We start from the raw sequence: 24,988 nt of genomic DNA on the forward strand, positions 1-24,988 counted from the left end.
CCACATTTTATAAACCACAGAAATATGAAAACATTAATATGTTATACCAACCAAAAAAAATTATAATTGGACAGGATACATACTACTCATTTGTTGATGAACAAGAAATGCCAACTGCTTTTAAAATAGCTATGAATACTGTAGACATAAATAAGACAACCCTTGATACAGGCTTACAAATGATTAGATAAATGTGGTTAGATATTTATTATGCTTGTTGCCATACCAAAATATTACATTAAATACCTGTGTTAGCAGTGGGGAATGAAGTATGTTGTGTTGCCTGACACATACACATGTGGCCCAGAATTAAGCATTCCACAAGTTCTACGGATAAAAAAAACTTGCAGAACGTAAAAAGAAAATTTTAAACAATGATTTTTAATATTCCAGTAATGTTAGCAGATAATTTACAAATCTATAAAATATAAGCTCTAACAGCGTGTTCACATTCTGGAAAATCAGGGAAATGTCTGGGAAGTTGGAAATGGTTACGGAAAGTCTGGGAATTTATTTGAAATCCTGGAGAAGTCATGAAAATTCCTCAGTGATGATAATTTGAAAGGATAATGTATGCTTCAGTCTTTAATCAAACTATAAAAACTTTTATTTTTCAGTGTTTTTTTAAGGCATAGTCAAACATTCTTTAAAATAGGGTAGTAAGGTTTTCTTTAAAATAAAAATAGTGGCTGGAGAACAAGGCCAGCTATTTGGTTGGTGAGGATGGATTTTCTTTATTTATTTAGCCGTACTGGCCATGTGTTGCTGAGGCTCAGTCTGATTGAATGGGGGGAAAAAGAAAAGAGAAAGAACACAATTTTTTTTGTAGTTTGTTTGAAGTAGGTACAGATATACAAAGCATCTCTATCTAACTATACTTATCTCTATATATATTCCTATCTATACCTTTATTTTTTAAATCAGAAGATGAACACACAAACATTCATATTGAATACACAAACATGTTTTTACCTGTTTATCTATTTACCTGTCACAGATGTGACACAGGTATATAAAAACACGAGTGTATTCGAATGCAACGTTGTATAAAAATTTCAAAGCGATCGGTGAAGAACTTTTGGAGATTTAAGGTTTTGAACAACAGAACATTTACATTTTTATTTACATAGATTTGTTGAGGAAATTTGCAAAATGGGTAAATTGTGTTTTAAAAAAATTAGGGAAATTTTATTACAGATTTATAAAGACAGATGTCTGACCAAAATTAGTGATCACATAGGCCACTCTGATCCTGAGAGAAACACTGCCAGCCAACCAATGACCGGGAAAAGAAGGAAGGCCAGGGATGTTCAGCCTCGTTCGTGGCCCATCCGGCACACAGTACTGAGATGTACGTCAGTCAGTGGGCTGCACATTGTGTTTCCTTATATACTAATGATGGTCAAATCTGCACCAAAGTATGGGACATTTAAGGGTTTTACCAGGTTTATGACACATGTTTTTTATGATTTAAATCATTATTTTGGACATACGCCATTGCCAGTTTGCACTGTCTGTCGCAGGTTGTTGTTTGTGTGAATTTACTGTTATTGTTGCAACTGTATCGTCAGCCCACTGTGTTTGTTTGTGCTGTAATAGTGGTCTGACTTATTTCTTCCACTAAATTCTTTATGCTGGCTGTACATTTAACATTAGCAGATTTTGGCTTGTTTTCTGTGTGTTTGTGTATTTATCTTTGTCTGTTCCTCGGGTTTTCTCTATGACATATAGTGCACACTAACAATGGTGTAGTATGTCCAAAATAATCATTCAAATAACTTTTTTTTTTTTGCAGATCTCTGTTCTGGTGATGAAATTCAAATAAAATTGGACATAATAAGTATTGCAATAGTTTTAAGCTACATGTTTACATGAAAAAGACATTTTTTTAATTTGTATTTGTCATTGATGCAGTTTGGTCACGGACATCTCACTCTGTGTATGTTGGGCACAAAATTCTTGTACTGCGCAGCTCATTGCACTTTTTTTAATTAATTATGTTCACTTTCACTCTGGTTATAACAGCTTACTTATTGCAATCCAGCACACAATCATACCTCATTTCCCATTAGTTCTAGGGGGCTGAAAATATTTTAGCTTTATGAGTTTGATTTTGAGGGTGATTGGATTAAATTTTGTACCTTATCGAACAGCTTCTGTGGAGTGAAAAATAACACTGAAATTAATTTATACCTCAGTACAATGGTGATACAGCTCAAAATAGGAAATTTTTCAGTGCACTCCTTTTAGTAAATTGCTGTTTCTTCAACTGGATACTGTAATGTGTTAGGATATTATTGTAACTTTCAGCTAAGTTATATATTTAATATTTTATGTAACATGTCATAAAATGATTAATAGTTACAATTTTTTGAATTGCCTTTTTCTTTAATTTTTTTGAGATGCAATAGTTTTCTCAAACATTTACCCCCATTGTGTGTTCTTTGGAATGTGAGTATTACATGAGTACTTCTATAAAGTATACCACATTTTTAATAACTATGGCTGAAATAATCACATACTTACAGAAACAAACCAGAATGTAAATCATGTTTGATTTTTAATCTGCATTGTCTGAAGTAGTCACATTACTAGGTCCCAACAATTTTCATAAGAAATAATTTTTGCAGTTTAATAGTATTATTAAAAAATGTATCAAAAACATCAAAAATATTTTTAAAAAACACATGTGAGATAATTTCTCAACACTGTACACTGTAGCAACACACTTGTTTCATGTTTTATGGTTGATCAGATTTTAAATTTCTGTAGAAGTCCCAGAGTACACTTGACATAACATAATCACTACACAAAGTAATAAGATAATTTATGTTCTTATAATCAACTTTCAAAGCAGAATCGTAGGCTTATTTCAGTTCAAACTGTGAAGTTGTTTTGGCAAGCTCTTCCATTGACACACGTGTGCTCTTTTTCTGCAAAGTTTGTTTTGTAAAAACTTAAAAGGTTTACATTTTGCTACATGTAATACTTTTATATCTGCCGACACGACTATGTCACTATCTTCATTCACGTTGTAGTTTCTTACTATACTGTCCGCAAGTGATTTGAAATAAAATATGTCAGCCTTGTCCATTTGTACTACTTTCTTTATAAGGCGTTTTTCTTTGCTAATTTAATCACAGGAACTCGCTGAGATGGATGACTTACAGAGTTCTTCTTTCAAAACTCTCTTCTCTTACTAAGTCATTTTAGTTTTGTGTTATGGATTCAATACCATTCCATAAACTTCATGACACTTAAGTACAAAGACACAATATGCTTATTTTTATTTTGGTCAACATATGTCAGCTTAAAAAAATTAGCTTCTTCTTCCCTGATTCCTCCATTACTTTGATGACAGCTGCAAAATGTCATTGGCACCCTTCTTATCTATTGCTTCATGCCAGTAAAAACAAGTTCCACCCCTTAGTAACAACATCAAAAATGGCAAAATTGAAGCACAATTGTTTCCTCTTGTAAAACAAGGATGAACATTCTCCACAAGGAACTGGGAGAACTGTGTGTAATCCAAAACAGCAAACTGATGATGTGTCATTGGTTTCACTGTTTGCAGTGTCACTTTTCATCATCCTCTATTGCTTTAATACGGTTATTGTAATCTATTTGCAGTGCTTCTCTATCTGCACCACTTCTCAGTCTTTAATTCATTTTTTGGCTGATGAAAGAGAGTGTGTGAGTGTGTGTTCAGTGTATTAAAAACAGAAGAATAGTAATTTTTTTTTAATTGCTTCCCTGTTTCTAAACATTTCAATTTATATAACTCATCCATAGTATAAATGTTTAAACTACCATCTAGGTCCTCTATTGGTTCTTGAATGACATTAATGGGATTCAATTCTATGAAATGACTGTGTTTCTTTACATCAGCTTTCAGTTACTCATGAAGCTTTTTCTTGTTCTTGTGTTTACCTCGCATGTTATTTGATGAGGTGCCTTCTGTACTTGACTTGCTCCAAGATGTCTGTATGTTACTATTGCTAAAGCTCAATGTTTTCTAAAAACATCTTCTTAAACTTTTAGGTTTATTATTTACTTCAAAGTGAAAACTAAATTTTTTTTGACAGTGTGGATGTAACGATACTTTGGCTCAAACTTTTTTGTGTGTCTTAATGTAAACTCTCAGTGCTGATTTATGTTTCTCATTACCCTGAAAACATTTTTTAATGTTAGTAGCTGGTCTTCGCTGATTTTGTCGGAACATATTTACAAGACAAGGTGGTTGAAGTTTTCTTGCTTCAACTTGTCTTCCTTTAGAGTTGATATAAGGTTCACCAGAATTCAACCTCCTTTTGGCAATCTACCTTTTCCACTCCGAGATCAAACTGTTTCTGGATTCCGTGTGCCTTTGATTGTTGAAGTTGTGGCATAAGAAATAAGGACTCCTTTGTCCTGACATGCTAAGCACACCCTCACCCCTCTAAGGAAGAAACTGTGGCTAGGCATGTTTATTTCGACAGCTTCCCCATGAAGTAAATGTAGCCAGCCAGATGTTTATCTTGACAGCTCACTCAATTATCTTCCCCCTTTGCCTCCCTGAGGATTGATAAAGAAATGGGTTGCTTCACAGCACAAATAAGGCAAGAAGACATTTCCCGTTTATCCAAAAAGACATACACAGGACATACAAAGAAAGTATCATGTTATGTTTCTCTGGTTTCTTACACTTTAATTTAAAAATAAATAAATTCATAAATTAAAGGGAACTTATTTTCACAATAAGAAAGAACTAATTAAATGATAAATGTTAATAATCTGCAATAGCAGCTAAAAGTTTCTCAGTGTATATGCTATATAAACAGAACCCTCCAGAAGTGGGTGTGTGTGTCCACATTTCTGGGTGGAGTGGAACTACACCACACCGCTTTTGTGAAAAGTCCTTTGTAAGTTTGGATTATTTTGCTGGAAGACAGGCACGTCGATGATACGCCAAAGCAACAGGGCGCGGATTGCCAGCGTTTTTTTTTAGAGCAGGCGACAATATTTTTTCAGGCCCTGTGCAGAGCATGACCAATGGTGTACGCTGAGAGGTAGCGTACGATGATCGTGGTGGCAACCTGCAGTGAAGCTTCAACCAAGTAAGTGTCTGGCTGAGTCCTCCCTTTGCCCGGATACGAGTTTTTCAAGAAATTATGTATGTTTGTGACAGGAAGTTTACTACATATAAAAAGTGGCATTTACGAACTTAATTTTTTTTTAGTATGAAAGGTCTTACCAAAATTTTGTGATAAATGAAAAAGGCACCAGTTAAAGACAGAGATATATTAAATCTACAAGGACTTTGATGCAAAAACTTTGGTTAAAATGGGAACTGATTTTTTATAGGGTTTAAAATTTTAAATTTAATATTTTGTTTGAGATTACATTTTTGTACCGTGGCCAAGTTTAAGTTTGTAGTTATTTTTTTTAATGAAGTGCAGCTTTGTGCCTTTTTTGAAAGTAAGATCATGCACAGTTTCATCAGTCATTTATACAAAGGTTGTGGAAAAAGCTGGATTTCAACATCCAAGTTTGATGGCCACCCTGACTGCTGAACTGTGGCTAGCACATGTTGCTCACCTGGTTGCCCTTCACCTTGATGAGCTCCTTGGTGCGGTCCACGATGTACGTGTAGCCTTCCTCATCGTAGTAAGCCACGTCGCCCGTGTGCAGCCACCCTTCCTCGTCCAGGGTTTCCCGCGTTGCCTCCGGGTTGTCGAAGTAGCCCATCATCACCTGAACAGCACGGTTCTACGTTAAATGGGACACGACGTAATAAAACTCACGAAACAACAAAAATCACTCAAATTTTCGACTACATGGTGGCCTTCGTCAGGAGCAGAGCAGACACCACACTTAAGTGTCCTGTCTGCTCTGGATGAAGGCCATGCGGCAGAAATTTTGAGTTATTTTTGTTGCATTCTGTGTTTTTATCTTTTCGTGCTGTCTCGCTTATTATCTGCACTATGTTCATTAAACATACAATGGTATTTCCTATAGTGATGCGCTCTGATAACCAGTACAAAAATGGATTTATTACTTTTCGTAAATAATCACTACGCAAGTCTCCAGAAATTCAATATTTGTATCTAAATAGTCAGTACCTTAATAAAATTCTTTATTAAAAGGATTTTTCATAGATGAAGAGGTATACTTTCATGCATAAAATTTGTGCACAGCAAAATACCTATTAAGCCTTTGACTAATTAAACAAACACAACTTTAAAGTAAAGCCTTAAATTACAGAAAAATTGGAGTTACGATGTGTTCAGAACTATAAACAAGTGAATAGAAAAGATGGGTGATGTCTGACGGCATGAAATTAATATTACTGTTTCATGCGGGTCTCTGTTTTTTAAGTATTGGTTGGAAATGATTGAGTTTGAAATCCAGAAAATTAGGAACATCATACCGATACTAAAATGATTAACGTCGGTACATCATTAATAGTGAAAAGTAACGTGTACAGTGTAGCACGGCAGGGCCATAGGCGTGCCTACAGGGGGGGCCAGGTGGGCCATGGCCCCCCCCCTAATGTAATCACTCAGATCGGTATTTTCTCTAATGCGTTCGTTAATATTCGTATATTCGTGGCACTGTGACACTCAAACTGTTTTTCAGTGTTGCAGCGTGCTAATTAACAATATTTTTAAACATTTTATCGTTCTGGAAGTACAGCCGCCTTAGTTTATTTAAAACACGAGGTCATGGCCAAGCAAAAAAAAAAAAATATGAGAGGTTTGTTAAAGTTCTGTTGTCTGAATTGCTGTGTTTGCATTCACTAAAAAGAAGTTCATTTCAAGGTAGATCTGGACCAAGCTATTGGAAAATTTGAGGGGGGAAAATGTGTAAGTACCCTTTAAACATTGTCTATGGGAAAAAAAAAATATGTTCAAGATTGTTAAAATAATACGGATATAAATATTTACTAGTAAACATATCTCGCTGATACTGCACAAAAATATAAACATGGCAATGAGTGAATGTATTTAGGCTATTTAACATTCTAAATTCAGCTTCTGATTTAAAAATATAGCAGGGCCCCCCCCCTAATGGAAATGTCTGGGCACGCCTATGGGCAGGGCGTGGTACCTGGGGCCCCCTGAAGAGCAGCTGCCCGGGCTGGTGCGGGCCCAGGTCCCTCCCGGAGTCCACGTCCACGACCCTGCACTGCGTGGAGGGAGTCACCTGGCCGGCGGAGCCCGTCTTGCTCCTGGGGAAGTGGTGGTGAGCCACGAGCAGCACCGGGGATGCCTCCGTCATGCCGTAGCCTGCACACCATCGCGCTGGACGGTTATCCCCTCACCCAGGGGCGTAGCAACCGGGGGGACGTGTCCCCCTCAACTCTTTGGGTGGAGGGGACTGTCCCCCCCCCCAACTTTCTACACCGTGATATTTTTATTTTATAATATTATTCTGCCCAACTTTATTTTTTAGTTCCTTCACTCGTCAAATTTTATATTAAGGAAACAATAATAATTTTAACATCGATGTATCCAATGGTTAGATACGAAAACTGCTTAAAAAGCGCTATTTTGCACTTTTAAAATCGAAATTTTCCGGTTGAGGACCCCCGGACCCCCCCATCGTCTTAGTAAGAGGGGAATGAGTTTACATGACATCAAAATCATTATTTGTCCCCCCCTCCCCCCCAACATTATGAACACAGCTACGCCAATGCGCCTCACCCCTTCCCCCACTAGAATTTATATAAAAAAAAAAAAACCTATAAAATTATATCATTCCCACCAACAAAGGGAAATAATTTCAAAGCCTAACTGAGGGCAAAGTGATTCAAATAACCCCATCCCAAATGAAATTCCGCACATGCTCCTGTTTTTCACAACTGCTTATGAGTTTGGTTACGTACAGGATGTCTTCCACTAAATGAGAGATGTATCAAAATAATTTTTGAATTGTACCAAATGCAATGCACACACTGCTCTTACGAATGGAGTGAAACAAGGGAAAGCGTAGTGACTGAAAGAGAAGAAACCAGCAGGAAAACAACATGGGCATGCGGATCGAAGGAAAGGAAGCCGTGTTAAATGATGACTACACACTGAGAACTGACTACATCTGCAAGAGTGATGCAGTGACACTGTCTTAAGGAATTCTTAAATGTTTCTCTTTACAAAAAAATATTTTAATATTTAAAATTTCTTTCATTAAATTAACATGCATTAAAGTGCATACAGTTCCTAGTAACTCTGATACCAAGCATAGTTCATGACTGTTGAGATAAGTTATGCATGTGAATGAGGATGAGAGCAGAATGTAATCTGTAGGGAGGGATGAAAGTCAAAAATAAATATCCCCACACAGATATATCTGTAGATGTGAAACAGTTTATGCATTTATGAATAAGAGGAAAACTAACTTATACGTTTCATTAGAACAAAATTTATTTCACTGAAGGTAGGTGTCAACTTCTGATCAGTTTTTGACATTTACAATATTCTTTACTTTCAGAGCATTACATGACAGTGACATAAAAAGAAAAGTTTTACAAATATAAACACATCAGCTTATTTTTTTGTACTTAAACTCTCATCTCAAAGTTTTTTTTTTTTACAATATATAAAATTATATTTTAAAAAAATCTATGGACTGAAATTTTAAAAATAATCTTAAATTTAAGTAATTTGTTCAACAGCGATAGAATGAACTACTTTTCTGTTTAAAAAAAAAAATTTTTAATAAGCTTAGAAAAAGAATAAAATAATAAACAGTACAATTTTAATGGTAAAAAAAGCATGGGGTGCTCTCTCGTGCTAGCAATATTAAGACAACTGATACCCAGCACCCCGTGCTTTTTTTTTTTTCATTAAAATTAATTGTTTTGTTTATTACTGGATTCTTATTTTAAGGTTATTGAAAAAAATTTACGTTATACATAGTTGTAGTTCATTCTATCGCTGTTGAACAAATTACTTATGTTTAAAGATTATTTTTTACTTTTTAGCTCATATAATAATAAAAGCATTCTTTTTAATACAATTTTATTTTTTACTTTTTAGTTCATATTGAAAAAACATTTTTTATAAATTCCTCTGAGTGCACCACAAAATCAATTTTCGAAGTCCCAAAGAGCTTGGGAGCACTTAAAAATCAAGTTGTGGTTTTTTGCTTATAGCTCAAAAGAAGTGGCTTTTTGCCCTCCCTCTTCAGGTTATAGTCATGATATTATTGTTTTTTTCATCTGGATTACACATACTTGCAAAATTTCAAATCAATACGACAATTAGAAGTAGGTTAAAATCAACTTCCAAGATTTGATTACAAGTGAAGCCAATAAAGGCATGTTAAAAATATTTTAATAGAGAGGAGAACGCTTGTTTCCATTATTCAGTAGTTCAAGATAGGTAGTCTGGTTGTTCATGCAATGACGAAACAAATCATTCATACTGACAAGAACTGCGAGCGACATCTTTGCCAGGCTGTAACACGTTACACAGAGAGTTTCGAGATCCCTCGGCAAACCAAGACCCTTTGGAACACCGTACGGCACGTACCTTGCATGGTTTCAATGTGGTCGGCTTTGGCGCGAAACTTCTGTATGAGGTTTTTTGGGGCAGGTGCCGCCCCGGACATCATCTTTTCGACCGAGCGGAGATGCTCGGAGGTGACGGAGGGATGCGTGGCCAGGAACAGCATCAGAGACGGCACCACGAACAAGAACGTAGGCTGCAACACATGCGGAGGAACACAACTGCAGCTGTGCAGCCACTACGTACAGTCCATTCAGACTTGTCCGAACACTTCTAACTTCTACCTTTGGATAAGTGACTGGCCATATAAATTGTTTCATTTCCACGTTATGTGGACAATTAGAGTAAAATTCTGTCAGGAGAGTGTGCAAAATTTAATTCTGAGGGAGGGGAGGGGGGGGGGGTGTGTTTATGAACCTCTTGCATGTTTGCTTTTTCAATTTCTTTCCATTTGTTGGTGTGATTATGAAAGGAAGTTTCATACATGTTTTAGGATTTCAGAGGAGGTTATATTCCCTCCCCACACATACACACACTGTACGCCCATGGTAATGTGTCAAATTTAAAGGTTAAAAACAGAGCTTCCAAAAATGTTCAAACAAATGTGAACCAACTATACTTGCACATTGACAAACAGTGTTCCCACAAGTGGAAAGAAAAGGCAGTCAATCAGCAACAAATGTGTATCCACAACAATTTAAGCTTCCATGCAATAGACAATAGTTACCGTAAACTGGGGTGAATAGGGACAGTTTTTAATTGTTTTTACAAGTAACTTTTAAATGTAATTTTTTTGTGAACAGGCAGTATTTTTTCCTTCTTGCACTACCCTTAAGCTATTCATAGCCTGTTATAAATGTTTGCTACCTGCGGTCATTTAACATATATTAATTTTTTTATTGGTGTCCCTATTCACCCCAATGTCGGGGTTAATAGGGACAATGGTGTATCATTAATGGTAGTCCCTATTTTTTAATCACTGGGGTGTATAGGGACATAATTTACAAAGCATCAAGCAGACATTTACATTTGTACCAAATAAGGAAATAGTAATTATTTAATTTTACATGGTATTTTCTATTTTATTTAATGAAAGGAGGCTCCTAACGAAATGTTGACAATATTGACCTGTTTACAAAAAAAAAATCTTTATAGCAATGATCAATGCACACTAATAATATTTGGAACACATGTCAATAATTATAAGAATCATGAAAATGCTCTCAAATTTACACTGAGTTCAAGTCGAAAGTGGATTTGGAGTGAATGAGTAACGTCCCCTGCGCACAGTTGGTTCATTCAGGACAGCTAAAATGTCATTCTTTGAGAAGTCACTTTCATCTGGCACATTGGGAAAAACAAATATGTTTGAGCACTTGGTTGATTGCCGCAGAAATGTTCCAATGTACCGGTGCTCATCCGTCTCAAATTTCTTCACTATCCTTCCTATGAAAATCTTGATGCCCCGATCATATGCAAATCTGACTTTTACCCAGTCCCCTTCTGTTGGATCTTTTTCTCCTTCCTTGCCGTTAGGTATCTCACATTCACTGGATGCGTGTCTATTTAAAACCAATTCATCAAGTTCTGACATCACATGTTCTGATTCAGAATCACTTGTATCAGATCCCTCTAAATCTGCAACTGTCACACTACGCCCTGCAGGGACATTTAGTCTCTTTTTTCTGCCCCTTGTTACTTCTTCATCAGAAGTTCCATACCTCATAGTTTTTAGGAATTCTGTTAGGCTGCTGTCTACAGTCTGTTCTTTTTGTTCATCCTCATTATGTCCAGAAGGTAGCTTGTCAAGCACTCTTTTCCTGTTGAGAGGAAAAATGCCTGCCTTAGCAAATCCAGCCTGGATGTTATGTTCAAGTTCCCTCTCCATCAAATTCATGGTCTTTTTCAGGAGGGAAGGGAAATATTTCTTATCAAATGGCTTGTGTTTTCCTTGAGCCTTGGCCTTCGTTTCTTCTAGAACTTTTCTCCAGCTCATCTTGAGAGGCCTGAATAGACTGACATCCAAAGGCTGTGTCAGATGTGTCGAGTTTGGAGATAGGAAAACAAACAAGATTTCATTTTCCTCGCATAATCTGACTACTGTAGGAGATAAGTGTGAGCTTAAGTTGTCACCTATAAGAAGTTTCTTTCCTTCGAATCGACGACAGTATGGGATGATAACTCGTTTGAACCAGTCGAGAAAGCAGTTGCCATCCATCCAACCGGACTTACTACGATTGTAAAAGGTTCCAGGAGGTCCACCTTCACTCCACAAATCGTACAAATATGTGGACTTGTAAATCACATATGGAGACAACATCTTCCCAGAAGCAGTTGCAGCAAACATGACAGACACACTTGCTTTACTCTGATTCATTACTCGTTCTGGGTACTTGCAGCCTCTTTTGAAAATGAGTTTCCGCCGGCCTGGGTCGTCGGAGAGTGCTGTCTCATCATAATTAATTATTAAATGTGATGGTATGCCATCTGCAGTCGCTTCTAGTTCATCAAAGAACTTATTGATGACAGGAGGTGAGACTTCTGCTCTGCTCCTTTTAATGTTTTGACATAATCTTTGAGAGAGGTCAGTTTTGTGTCGAGTTAAAAAGCGAAGTACCCACTCATAGCCAGGCATGTTGTTTTTGAATTTTGCTATGGTCTTGCCCTCTCTGTCTAAGTGGTATTTGACAAAACAGCGTAAGTCGAACACACTTAGAGGATATCCCCATCCAGCACAAGTTTGGAGGCACGCAACAATATCCTTCTCAAAATCTGAAGGGAGCAAAGTTTGACCACCTTTACTCTTGAAATCAATATGTTTACCTTCATTGTCTCTAAACTGCTTCAAATAACGATGCAGGGCAGACTTTGAAACACCAAATTTTTCTTCAGCCTTCCTAATAGTCATGCCATTTTTAACTGCTTGCACTGCCAGATTCACCTTTTTCCTGTCTATAGGACGATGCTCTTTTGAACGAGGATCCCTTTTGTATTTTCTAGGCATTTTAATCACTGAAAAAGAAAGTAAAGTCCTAAATTACAACTTTCAAAACAAAATATAGAACTGAATAATGTTAGTTATAATAAATTTAATTTAATAATATTACTAATAACAAAAACTGTAACAACAAAATTGTTGTAAGTGATTTGTACAAGTTGATTTTATGTCCCCATTCACCCCATTTTTATGAAGAAATTACAAGCTTGATAAAAATCAACTGACAATTTTTTTAAAAATAGGAGGATCTTTAATATTTTTTGTGTAAAAACTTACCAGACTACACTAAAAGCTGACATTTACTTCAAGAAAACATAGAAGCTGAAATAAGCTTGTAGCAAACAACATTTGTGATGGCACAATATGGCCTCCCAATTCAACAGCTGTTAACTAGGGCTGCCAACATGAAATAAAAGCTACAAAATACAATTGCACTTGCTATTTTAGATAAACAAACAATTTTTTAACGTAGTCTACTATATATAAATTTAATACTCATTAGTTTAAGCAAAATATATTATAAATATAGTTTTTCCCAGTTTTTGTCCCTATTCACCCTCATGTCCCCATTCACCCCAGGTTACGGTACTGCTTTTTCCTTACTGTAATCTCCAAAAGCTCTTAGTAGGCTATGTAGCATGAGAATTTGAGTAATCTTCTGGTCCCGCTGCACATAAAAATTTCCTTGAATAGCCAATTACATCTTGAGACTGGTGTGAACTTCATAAGTTTACATAAACCTTTGTATTAAAATCAACCCAGCAACAGCAATGCTTGTGTTCTGGACAAATGTTGACACTGCACATGCATACTCATGCATACACACAACAACACACACAACACACAAACAAAAAAAATCACTCACTCTCATTCACTTTACAAATGTACAGGATGTAGTAAACTTCCTTTCCTAATTTCAAAGGAAAATCTTGCTCTATGTTAGACTACAAATAAACTATACAGTACATACAAACTTATGAACAATAACATCATAATAATATATAATTATGGTGTAACAAGTGTGTTCGGTTTACATTCCTCATTTATTTTTGGTTAAGGTGTGTTTCTGAGTCTTCACATTCTGTTATTTTTCATTTATAAAAATGTATTTGAAAGAAATTTCAAAATTAATTACAACAAACATAATGTTTTCCTTTCAATTAAATTTAAAAAAAAAAAAGATAGAATGCATTACCTTCTGAACTTTCAGCTAAAAATACTATTTGCTTTAATTACCCCTTAGCACACTAAACAAAATGCTGTTGTGACCAATTTGTACGTAAAATTTATTTAATTACAGTATGTTACCTACACATAGTTGAGCATGATTTTCCTTTATGCTAAAGAAAATACCTAAATTATGTTATTAGCTATTTATTAAAGAAAATTGTTAGTGTTAACATAGTTGAAAATACATTAGCTTTAACGCTGCACTTCGCTTCTTTAATAATATCATAGTTGTCTCACTCCCTTAAAGGGCCTGTCCACAACAGTCCGAACCTGTGGGTGGTTCATGCCTTATCCTAATGTGAATTATGTCACATTGTCACACGAAAAACTACCCTGTCTGCAATTGCAATGTCCGATGTCCAAAATACTGATTTCTAAATTGATCACCAGAGCACAGTAAATATACAGCGCCGAAAGAAATGTTATTCTATTGTCTTTGTTTAATTTATTAAGTGAAACTTCTTTGGGCACAATGGGAGTAAAATTTCAAGGCCGAATTTTAATGCTACGTTTTCCTGAAACTTTGTTCTGAAACGACTTCTGGCGCTAGTAGGTTGCGGGCAGTGCAGAGAATTCCCGGGCCTCATTCCCTTAGGCGAGCTCCACGTGGTGGCATGCGGCTCAGGTTGAACCCTACCATGCTGCAGGGTTAGACGGGTCGCGGCGGTAGGGACCCGCCTGCGCCTGATCCCACCCGACTTGGGCAGAGGGCAACACAACGGGGTTTGAGCTTATTTTGCACTATGCCACGGGCCATATTCGCAAGAAAATATTGTTCTTTCAAGTACGCATTGTTTTAGGTACTTGTGTAAATCAGCATTGTTAAACAATGTTATACGAGTATTAATTTAGCTGTGTAGCTAACTTAATATTTTTTGCTTGCACATATAATGCTTTTCACGCTTTTATTTTACAGGGTAATTATTTGTCATGAATTATCATTTGATTAATTAAATCACACACCGTATTATAATTATGAGCCCACAAGCATGTAAATATATTACGCCCAACTAAGAATATTTTAGTTAAAATAAGTTTCAACAAATCCTGTGCGTGGAATATTATTTTTTTTTTTTTTATTTGCAGCCGATAAGGTCCGGCTGCAGCGTAGCGCCATGCTCACCTTATATTTGAGCAGCGCATTGAGGTAGTCCTCGGGCACAAACTTGGGCAAGGTGATCAGCTCCGCCCCACATCTCAGGACCACGTTCATGATGGTGTTGTAGCCGTAGATGTGGTACAGTGGGATCACACTCAGCACTCGCTCGTGGGAGGTTGCTGTGAAATGGCACGGCAGAGTGGGCGGTGAATCGCTATGATCCCACAAACAAAATACGCTCGCAGTAAGCCCTGATATGAAGCTGACTTTAACATAAATACACACTGATGTCAAATAATATCTAATTTCATTATCGTAATCCTAACAATTTCATTGCTAAAATAATGTTTTTATAGTGACAAAAAATGAACAATACAAATTTGTACAGATAAACCCAATTGTTAGCAAAATTATTATTTTCTACAAGAACGTAACTGAACATCAAGGCATGATCAATTAAAGGAAAATGGGTATGGGGAGGACTTCTATTCAATAAAATTCAGTTTATGAATGTATATTTCGGGCTATATGGTTTTATTTATAACTAGCTAATGCCCAGTGTGCGTTGCTATGCCTCTTTAAATTTTTTTTTTCGTAATTTGTTTGAAGTAGGTTCACATATACAAAGCGTCTCTCTCTATATAAGTCCCTCTATGAATCTCACTATATATATCATCTCTCTATATATCTTTCTATATATATATTATAATATAATATTATATATCCATATCTCTGTATCTCTCTATGTATTTATGTTTCTATATTTATATCAATCTATCTCCTTATCTATCTCTCCACATATGTATCCCTCACTTTATCTCTCTATATATCTGTATATCTCCCTATCTTTATCTCTCTATGCCTCTCTCTGCATATCTATCTTTCTATGTCTATATCTTTATCTTTACAAAACAGAAAACGAACACGCACACATTCATTTATATTATTTATATACACACACACACATACATTTTTACACATCTATCTTTTTACCTTTCACAAGTGTTATAAAAACACGCGCGCATTCGAAAGCAACGCTGTGTCAAAATTTCAAAGCAATCGGTTTAGAACCTTCGGACATTTAAGATTCTGAACTCACGAACATTTACTGTAACGGTTAATGCCGGGTATTGCAGGCTGCGGCCAGAAGAGGGGGCCTTGCTGACCTGAGCTCGGCCGGAAGAAGCTGAGGTCGGGGTGGTGCACCATCTGCAGGTTGCTGACGAGGTTCCTGTGGCTCAGCATGACGCCCTTGGGCGCGCCGGTGGTGCCGCTGGAGTAGGGCAGCGCAGCCAGCGAGGCGGGGTCGGCCCGCGGCAGTTCGGCGCGCCGCGACTCGCGCACCAGCCTGCGGTACGACAGCGCGCGCGACCCCGCGCAGTCGTCGTCCGCGTCCACCACGACGACGGGCAGGTCCGGCGCCGCCTCGCGCACCACGCCCAGCAGCGCCGAGCTGGTGACGCAGCAGCGCACCTTGCTGCCCGCGTACTGCCGCCGCACCTCGTCTGCACCAGTAGCGCCACTTAATGTCGTACAAACTTTACAACTTAAAAAGAAAATATAAAGTTTTCCGTTATTTGAAACATGGCTCACCCAGTTGGGGTAATGCCATATGATGGAATCAGGGGCGCAACAACAAGGGGGGGGGGGGGCAAGGGTATTTTGCCCCCCTTCCTTCTGAAACCTTGAAGTGGGGGCAAACGGGAGCAAAGAAAGTGCTGTGTAATCAATTTTTAGATAATAAAACTGCTTAAATAGCACCATTTTCCACCTTGAAATACAAATTTTCCTGGGGGAGAACCCCCGGAACCCCCCGCTTCAATAGGGGGGGGGGGGATCGATGATTCTTTATAAAAAGGTGTATTGCCCCCCCCCCCCCCCCCCCTTTTTGGAAATTTAGTTGTTGCGCCCCTGGCCGTGGCAGTAGTGCATTTCCTCCCACAACAAGCGGCAGTTGCAAAGAAGTCTGTGTCACTTGTCTTTTGTACAAACTTTAAAACTTAAAAAGAAAATATAAACTTTTCCATTATTTGAAACATGACTCACCCAGTTGGGGTAATGCCTTATGCTGGAATCACAATACAGCTACGGGCACATCACGTTTGACTCGTCTGTGACGTCAGGGCGACAAAGTTCGCGGGCGCAACGTTACTGAAATGCGTTATTAGTATTCGTATGTTTCTATTGCTTTGCGTTTCTAAATTTATCTATGAAATCTAATTAATGTGTTCACGCAAATTATTATTTTTTAAAACAAACGATAAATCTGGAAAAAAAAAAAACTTTTTCCTCAAACATGCCGATTAAAAAGAATTTGTAAACATGGAAACATGGTGGCTGTCGTAAGTGAAGTGCATATGTATTCGGTGGTGGGGAATTGTTCCCTACGTTTTTTTGTCACGCAGGTGAAACCCTCATGTTAACAATACATATAAGGCCATCAAGAGATACTTAGTGCCAGGGGGCAAATCATTTTGTCGGGTGCCTCTCCCCATTATTTAATGTACACTTCAAATCCTTAGCAGAAAAAAATAACTGAGTATTTCAGTGCTCGCCAGAGATGTGTAATTGTGTATAACACCTAACTTCGGTAACGAGCAAATTCATGTGTTCTCATGTTGCAAATAAACAATAATACAAAACTCGGACACAAAATTTAAATGTAGGATTTTTTTAAATAATACCAAGCGTGATAAATATACGCCAATTGTGTTTCACACGTAGTTTCCGCAACGCCGCTAGAATTCGCTTCCGGAGCAGATACGTCGTCTATTGAATCATATAATTAGCAGACCGAAATATTAAACCGTATAATAAAACGGCTCCAATAACAGCGACAAATACTGGACAAAAAAATACTAAACCCCCGGCTTTGTATTTGATTTTCGACAATGAATTTTATTAAAATACTGCCCATCTGGTTAAAATTCACTGTACAGTTAAGTTTCCCTAAGTTTTGTGAAGTTTGTTTCGCGCCACCCGCACAGATGGCAGCACCGTGGTCTACACGTGGTTGTTGGCTGGCGCCGCCATGTACCTGGGGTGTAGAGCGGGTTGGAGAAGGTGACGACGAGCGCCGCCTCGTTGGCGCCCAGCACGACGGCCGCGAAGAGCGGCGAGTTGTGCAGGTGCACGCCCAGAGTGTCGCCCGGCCGCAGCCCCAGGGCGAGCAGCAGCGCGCAGGCGAACCCGCGGCTCTCGTCCCGCAGCGCGCGGTACGTGTAGCTGAGTCCCGACGCGGCGCACACCTGCGACCAGGGCCCCCAACTTCGCTCACTGCGCCCATCCCTGCAGTGTTCACACGGTTCTGTTGACATGTCATGTCGTGTCACATCCCTGCAGTGTTCACACGGTTCTGTTGACAAGTCGTGTCACATCCCTGCAGTGTTCACATGGTTCTCTTAACATGTCATGTCACATCCCTGCAATGTTCACATGGTTCTCTTAACATGTCATGTCAGATCCCTGCAGTGTTCACATGGTTCTGTTAACAGTTAACAAGTAGTGTCAGATCCCTGCAGTGTTCACGCGGTTTTGATGTTTCCTTGTGTCTTTAGTGTGTGGATACTTTGCAGGGAGCATCGTTTTGTGAAATAGTTGAAATGGCTGAAAGTGTTGTATTTCCAGACCAACTGGATGAAGAGGAAGAATGTGCTACAGCAGTAGTGTGTGTCGTGTTAGCTCTTCGCGGGGAAAGAGAGAGTTATGTACGTCCTATAAATGTAAAAAAATATCATCTGTCTTTCCCATTTCCCTACCGATCGCTTCCCAAGCTTCGCCCCTAGCCTGCCTTGTAAGTACGTACCATTTCAATCACTTGTTCCTCAATTCCTAGTATTATCTGATGCACAACACGTCTGACGAAATATAGAAGTCCAGAACGTAGCATGATGCGTGTTACGACGTGTTAAGACTAGCTCGACATCAGGTAACGTAATAACAAGTGTTAACACTGTAAGACAGAACAGTGTGAGCACACGCATACGTATGAAGTATTGATGTATTTATCCTGTAACACGTGTTAACACGAAACGTCAACTTAGTGTGTATGCAGCTTAACAACGCCATATCTACCAACACCAACATCACTGAATCATTCACTTCTTATGTTTATTTACAGACATTTTTGACGTGACGTCTAATAAATCGATGAACGCCGGCTGCACGCACGAAAAAGTGTCCCGTTACGCACATTGTCGCGTTTCGCTGTGTCCCGTTACGCTAATTTTATATTGCTCTTTGCTTTGCTAACCTGAACCTCCTAGCATTGCGACCGAGTTCGTGGCGTAATTCTGTTTTCATGCATTTCAATGTAACATTTTCATTGCTCTTTGCTAACCCGTTGTAGCATTTTCATTGCTCTTTGCTAACCCGTTCCCCCTAGCATTGCTGCAGAGTCCGTGGCGCAAATACATTATTTTTGACTGCATCTTGGTGTTGGGTAAGCCATTTTCCTTCACGTCATCCTTGAAACACTCCCATTCGTTTCCTACTTTTCCTATCATCGTCCTATCCTTAACAGAATAACACAGATTGGAAGAAGTTAAATAGAAAACATGTATAAAAGATATAGTTAAAATAATCTTTTCGTTAAAGTAATAAACATATTTGAATTAATGAGTGCAAATAAAAGTAAATTTATCAATTAAATTGTAGATTTAATTTCACTCCTTCTTTGTATCCATACAAAATAGTGATAATCCAATAAAAATGATTCAATTTTATTCATAATAGTATGCAATCATTTCATCAATGTTTTGTTATGACGTCACGTTAAACTATCGTCCATAAACCGACTTTACAGACAACGTTTTTTTATCTCTAACGTATTAGCTCTTGGTATACGGCGTTTGGTGGGAGTAATTTCGTGAATGCGGCGCTTGGCGCGAACCAAAGATCACAAAGCCAAGGAAAAACTTTAAAGCATTAACTGTACATAGCCGGGGTTTGGTTTATTTAAAGATGTGCTTGCACATGCCTCTCTGATGAATTTAACATTATAAATAGGATGCATAACTATAATTTGTATAGTATCATTTGTGAAGGTATCGGGAGACCTCGGTAAAGTACATTATTTAAAACGTTATATAAAACCTTTCTAAAATATTAAATAAATTTCTTTATCAGGTAAATTATCCCGCCAAAGATTGACATTTTTTTTATTTGAAATTTTTTTTTTTTTTAATTCTTCAAGAAATATAGCTAGGGTGTTTTGAGGACTCGTGGCTCAGATGAGTTTGCTCGTGCTGACAACACAGTCTGCGACACGAGTGTCGCGAACTGACTATATCGTCGCAGCCAGGGGCGCAACAACTAAATTTCCAAAAGGAGTGGTCGGGGGGGGGGGGGGGCCAATATACCTATTTATAAAAAATCATCGATCCCCCCTATTGAAGCGGGGGGTCCGGGGGTCCTCCCGCGGGAATATTTGTATTTCAAGGTAGAAAATGGTGCTATTTAAGCAGTTTTATTATCTAAAAATTGATTACACAGCACTTTCTTTGCCCCCGTTTGCCCCCACTTCAAGGTTTCAGAAGGAAAGGGGGGGGGGGCAAAATACCCTTGCCCCCCCCCCCCTCTGTTGTTGCGACCCTGGTCGCAGCCACGGCGGGCTTGCCGTGACGTGGCAGTGACCCGGGGGTGGGGTGGGGGGACCGCGGGGGGTCCCGGGCCTCGGAGCGCCTCTAGACCGTGGTGGGGGGAGATGACTGGGGCTCGGCTGAGAGCCTTGTAGCAGCTTGAAGCTCTTGTCGGGCAGCCTCCGTAGCGCGCGGGCTCCCAATTGGCCGCGTGACCGCCAGTTGACACGGCGCGGCGCCGCACGATCGACCACGCCAAACAGCTCGTCGAACGACACCCGGCTGTTGCCACATACACGCCAAAGAGCACGAAAGTTTAAGACACGACATTTAAAATTTAAAAAAAAAAATGTAAGGAAAAAAATTTGGAATGATACAATTCTGAAACACATTATCATCTTGTGTTTCATCAAGAGCATTTTTTGACAATATTCAATTCTTACTTTTTAAAAATCGTAATTAAAGACGCCATCTTTGTTTCAACCATTTCCCCCCCCCCCCCCCCTTCAATAGCTTCATCTTAGCTCTCGGTATACGGCATTTGACAGGAGTAATATCATGAATTCCGCGGCAGTCGCATGGAACGTAGATGTGTAACCATGGTACTGCATCTCTGTGGCGGATGACGCGATCCAAAGCTCACAAGGCCAAAGGGAAACGTTTTAGTAATAACTGTTTGATGTGTTTTAACAAGATAGGCAGTATTTTAATAAACATTCCCTGTCGAAAATCAGGTCCAGAGCCGGGGTTTCATATTTTTTTTTTCAAATCTTTTTCATTATATTTTAATCTTTCGCTCTGCAAATGAATGATTCGATAGTCGACGTATCTGCTCCGGCAGCAAATTCTAACGGTGGGTGCGGAAACTAAGCGTGATTCGCTTCAAGAAATGTAATTTAAACACAATTGGGGTATATTTATCAAGCTCGGCATTGTTTTAAAGAATGTTACGTTAAATTTCGTGTCAGAGTTTCGTATTGTAAGTGTATTTGCAAACTGAGACCTAAATTTGTTCGTCACCGAGCTTGGATGTTAAACATCACTGGCGAGTACTGAAAGACTCGCTCACAATTTCAATTATTTATTTTAATATTAAAAATGTTTTTTTTTTTTTTCTACTTGACCACAGTACTTTATTAATGGAATGCCTTGTTATTAGTGACCAACAGTTACAAATAGTTTCTCCTGTGAAATAACAATTAATGTTTAGAATTTATAAATCCCCCCCCCCCCCCCCAGAATTTATACAACTGTAGTATCAGTGTCAAACGACAGTCTTAGAAAACTCAATAAATAGTAAAAATGTTAAAATTATTATAATTATCCATCATATAACTATAATAATTTTAATGTTAACAAGCCGGGTAGCGTCAATCTGGCAACAGCGGGCGTCATTTTCTCTGAGCTGCACAGCCTACAGCTCCAGAACTATCGCCCGCCGCCTCCGGGCAGCGAACACAGCACCAGGACAAGTACTCGGGGTCACCGACCTCTACGCGGTGGACCACGCTCTCTTCGGGGCCTCGGCGGGCCTGGTCCACGTGGTGAGGATCGCGGATTCGACCCCAGCACGCTAACTCGACTCTCGAGTAACGAGCGCCGTGTCGACACCATAGTGAGTGGTTCGGGGTCACACATCTCCGTGATATAGTAATAGTCGATCCATCTCCTGGGTCCGAACCCTGGTTAGGGTATACTAGGAGTAGCTGTCTTCCTGCCATTCTTACAGCAATACATTTACCAATCTTCTTTTAAAACTCAAATTGTTTTCTGGGGCACGCGAGGTTTTGTTATAACTCTACGGCATTTAATTATTTAAACCTTTATTTTGAAATTAATTTTCTTCATGTCTTCAATTCATAAAGCTTCATATAATCTAAGATTCTCAGTCAGTCGGTTGCTACAAACGTTCATTATCTTAATTCTTTTAAAATTTCATTATTATTTTATTATAGTTCGGGCTGCTCTCGATTTTCCTCAAATATTTTTAATATTTCCTATTGTGGTTTGGGGTCAGCTTTTATCATGGATGTAACTGTTGCGTAACTGGTACCAACATATAAACAAAACAAAAATGTCACCATTTCATTGATCAGTCGACCTGTGAGACGTAAGTGGGAGAACATTAACACGTTATCATGGTTACAACTTTTTTTTTGCAATAACAATTTTCTATCAATTTATATTCAAAAGTCATCTTCGTTAAATCACTTTAATGGAATCCCTTAAGTTAATAGCGACAGACGGCTAAAAATAGTTTACCCCGAGAAGTCACTGGCTGTTAGTATTGAATTCATTTTTTTGGGAATGATTACAATTGTAATAATACTGTCAGTAGACAATATGTCATGGGCTTCGCGAATCTCTTAACATTTGACATGCATTCATACGAAATTTCAAATTGGTAGGATATGATCTTGTCACAGGGATACGATCTCGTCACAGGGATATGATCTCGCCACAGGGATATGATCTCGCCACAGGGTACGATCTTGTCACAGGGATACGATTTCAACAGTAGGATACGATAATACAGGCGTGACTACGTACAATCAATGAAAAGGACGTACATTTACACGAACATTCAACTCAGTAGGATGCGATCGCCAATTTACGCTAGGATACAATGCCTCCAAAAATCTTTGATTCCAGAAGTCATTGGCTCTAACAGTCATTGGCCACAAAAGTCTTTGACTACAAAAGTCATTGGCTCCAAAGGTCTCTGGCTCCAACAGTATTTGGCTCTACAAGTCTTTGGCTCCAAAGACTTGTAGACAAAAAAATTCATAACTCCCTTAGTAATGACACAATCGAATCCGTTAAATTTCTTTGTAAATCTTATAATTTTTATCTAAAACTTTTGTCTGGAAATGTTTTTGATAAGATGAGCCATTGCTGCAAGGGAGTGAAAAAAACAAGGGTAGAATTTTTAAAAATTCATAATTTCCGTACCATGTACACTATTAAATTCGTTCTATTTGGTTGGAAAATCTTGAATTATTGCCTGCAACGTTTGTCTGAAATAATTTTTTATACTACCTACCATGACTGCAAGGGGTGTGATAAACAAGGTATGAATAACAAAAAAAAAACCTCCCTTAGTAGTCAAATAAACTTGAAATACGAAACTCGGACACGAAATTGAAAGTATAATTCTTGAAAATAATGCCAACCTTGATATACATGCTGAAAAATAATTTTTTGATTTTCAAGTACATGCTAATATTTCTACAGGCGAATCACACACATACTTCCTGCGCCCGCCGCTAGAATTCGCTGCCTGAACCGTAAACGTTGCTTGCCACCATCATCCGCAGATGACAGTACGAAACAAACGGAAATTTTTAACAAATTAGAACCGGCTCCGATAAAAGCAAAAAAGACTTGATAAAATCCTAAACCCCGGCTTTGTACCTGATATTCCACAAGTAATATTATTAAAATACCGTCGAACTTCTTAAAATTCATTAAACAGTTAATACTTTAAAGTTTCCGCACACGTTAAAAGTTATACTTCTATGGAATTACTAAAATATTAACCTGAACCATTTTAAAACACATATTATAAAACATAGTATATGTTTGTATATTTGTTTTTGTTCCTTGAATGACTAAAATCAATTTGTTAATAATAATTGCTACAAATAAACATTAACCTTACTGAGCTGATTCAAAATTATTATAATCTTATTAAAATAAAGTAAAAATGTTTTCCAGTGACCAGATTTTAACCAGGTCCCTTGAGGTTAGCCAACGCACGCTCTATCGCTGTGCTACTAAGCCTCTTTGGAATTTAGAAGGAGAATATATATTATAATGATTGCAATAACATTTTTCTTAGGTATTTTAAAACTTGAGAATACTTTATACTATGACTATTTTAGTTTACGAAATATATTCCGGGGTAGTTTCACTATCATAAAGTTTCAGTTGGAACATCAACACGTTTGGTATGTATTCTAATGTTTATACGAAAGTGACTATATACGGATTTATTCCGTTCATAGACTCCCGTTCCATTAAAAAAAAAAAAAAAAAAAAAAAAATACTCCTACCAAATGCCGTATACCGAGAGCTAAGATGTTTACACATCCAAAATAAAATATATATTTACAAAGATACAGAGGACTATGAAACAATCAGAGCTGTGATGTCTAGCTACTACCTTTGAATATATATACTGTATAGAAGTCGCGAGTGGATAGGATTTACTCTACGTTTTTCAGAAACGTATGATGAGCAGCTTGGGAACTTCATCGCTGCAGTGCGCTGCCGTAACGCCCTGTATCGTCTTAGTTGTTATTTACACGTTAGAGCGCAGACCTGTCGCCCGCTGTCATTCCCCGCACCCCCCATTCATCATTCACTGCAGCTCAATGTCGTTCAACGGGAGGGGAAGGGGTGTTTGAAGAGTTCGACACTTGTCTGCTAGGGACCACCACAAGTCGATGCCCTAGAGATGGTGGCGATTGCGGCGGTGAATTAACCAACTACCTCAAAACCGTATTAGAAATTTTAACATGGGCTGGCGACTTCTATACAGTATATATATTCAAAGCTACTACGGAATGAGCAACCATTTCCACTCCCCTGC

At 38.2% G+C, this 24,988-nt stretch overlaps 1 protein-coding gene across 1 annotated transcript in view; it reads right to left on the reverse strand.

The window, feature by feature from the left end:
• Positions 1-24,988, reverse strand: part of LOC134533057 (uncharacterized) — a 98,301-nt gene that overhangs the window by 19,228 nt on the left and 54,085 nt on the right. Inside the window, exons 2-7 of the mRNA XM_063370250.1 lie at positions 17,853-18,063; positions 15,982-16,320; positions 14,840-14,994; positions 9,513-9,684; positions 7,090-7,268; positions 5,578-5,733 (exon numbers count right to left, since the gene is read on the reverse strand). Of these exons, the coding sequence (XP_063226320.1) occupies positions 5,578-5,733; positions 7,090-7,268; positions 9,513-9,684; positions 14,840-14,994; positions 15,982-16,320; positions 17,853-18,063 (1,212 nt within the window). The remainder of the gene's footprint in view (positions 1-5,577; positions 5,734-7,089; positions 7,269-9,512; positions 9,685-14,839; positions 14,995-15,981; positions 16,321-17,852; positions 18,064-24,988) is intronic.

Source organism: Bacillus rossius, chromosome 6, assembly GCF_032445375.1.
Source record: "Bacillus rossius redtenbacheri isolate Brsri chromosome 6, Brsri_v3, whole genome shotgun sequence".
NCBI lineage: Eukaryota > Metazoa > Arthropoda > Insecta > Phasmatodea > Bacillidae > Bacillus > Bacillus rossius.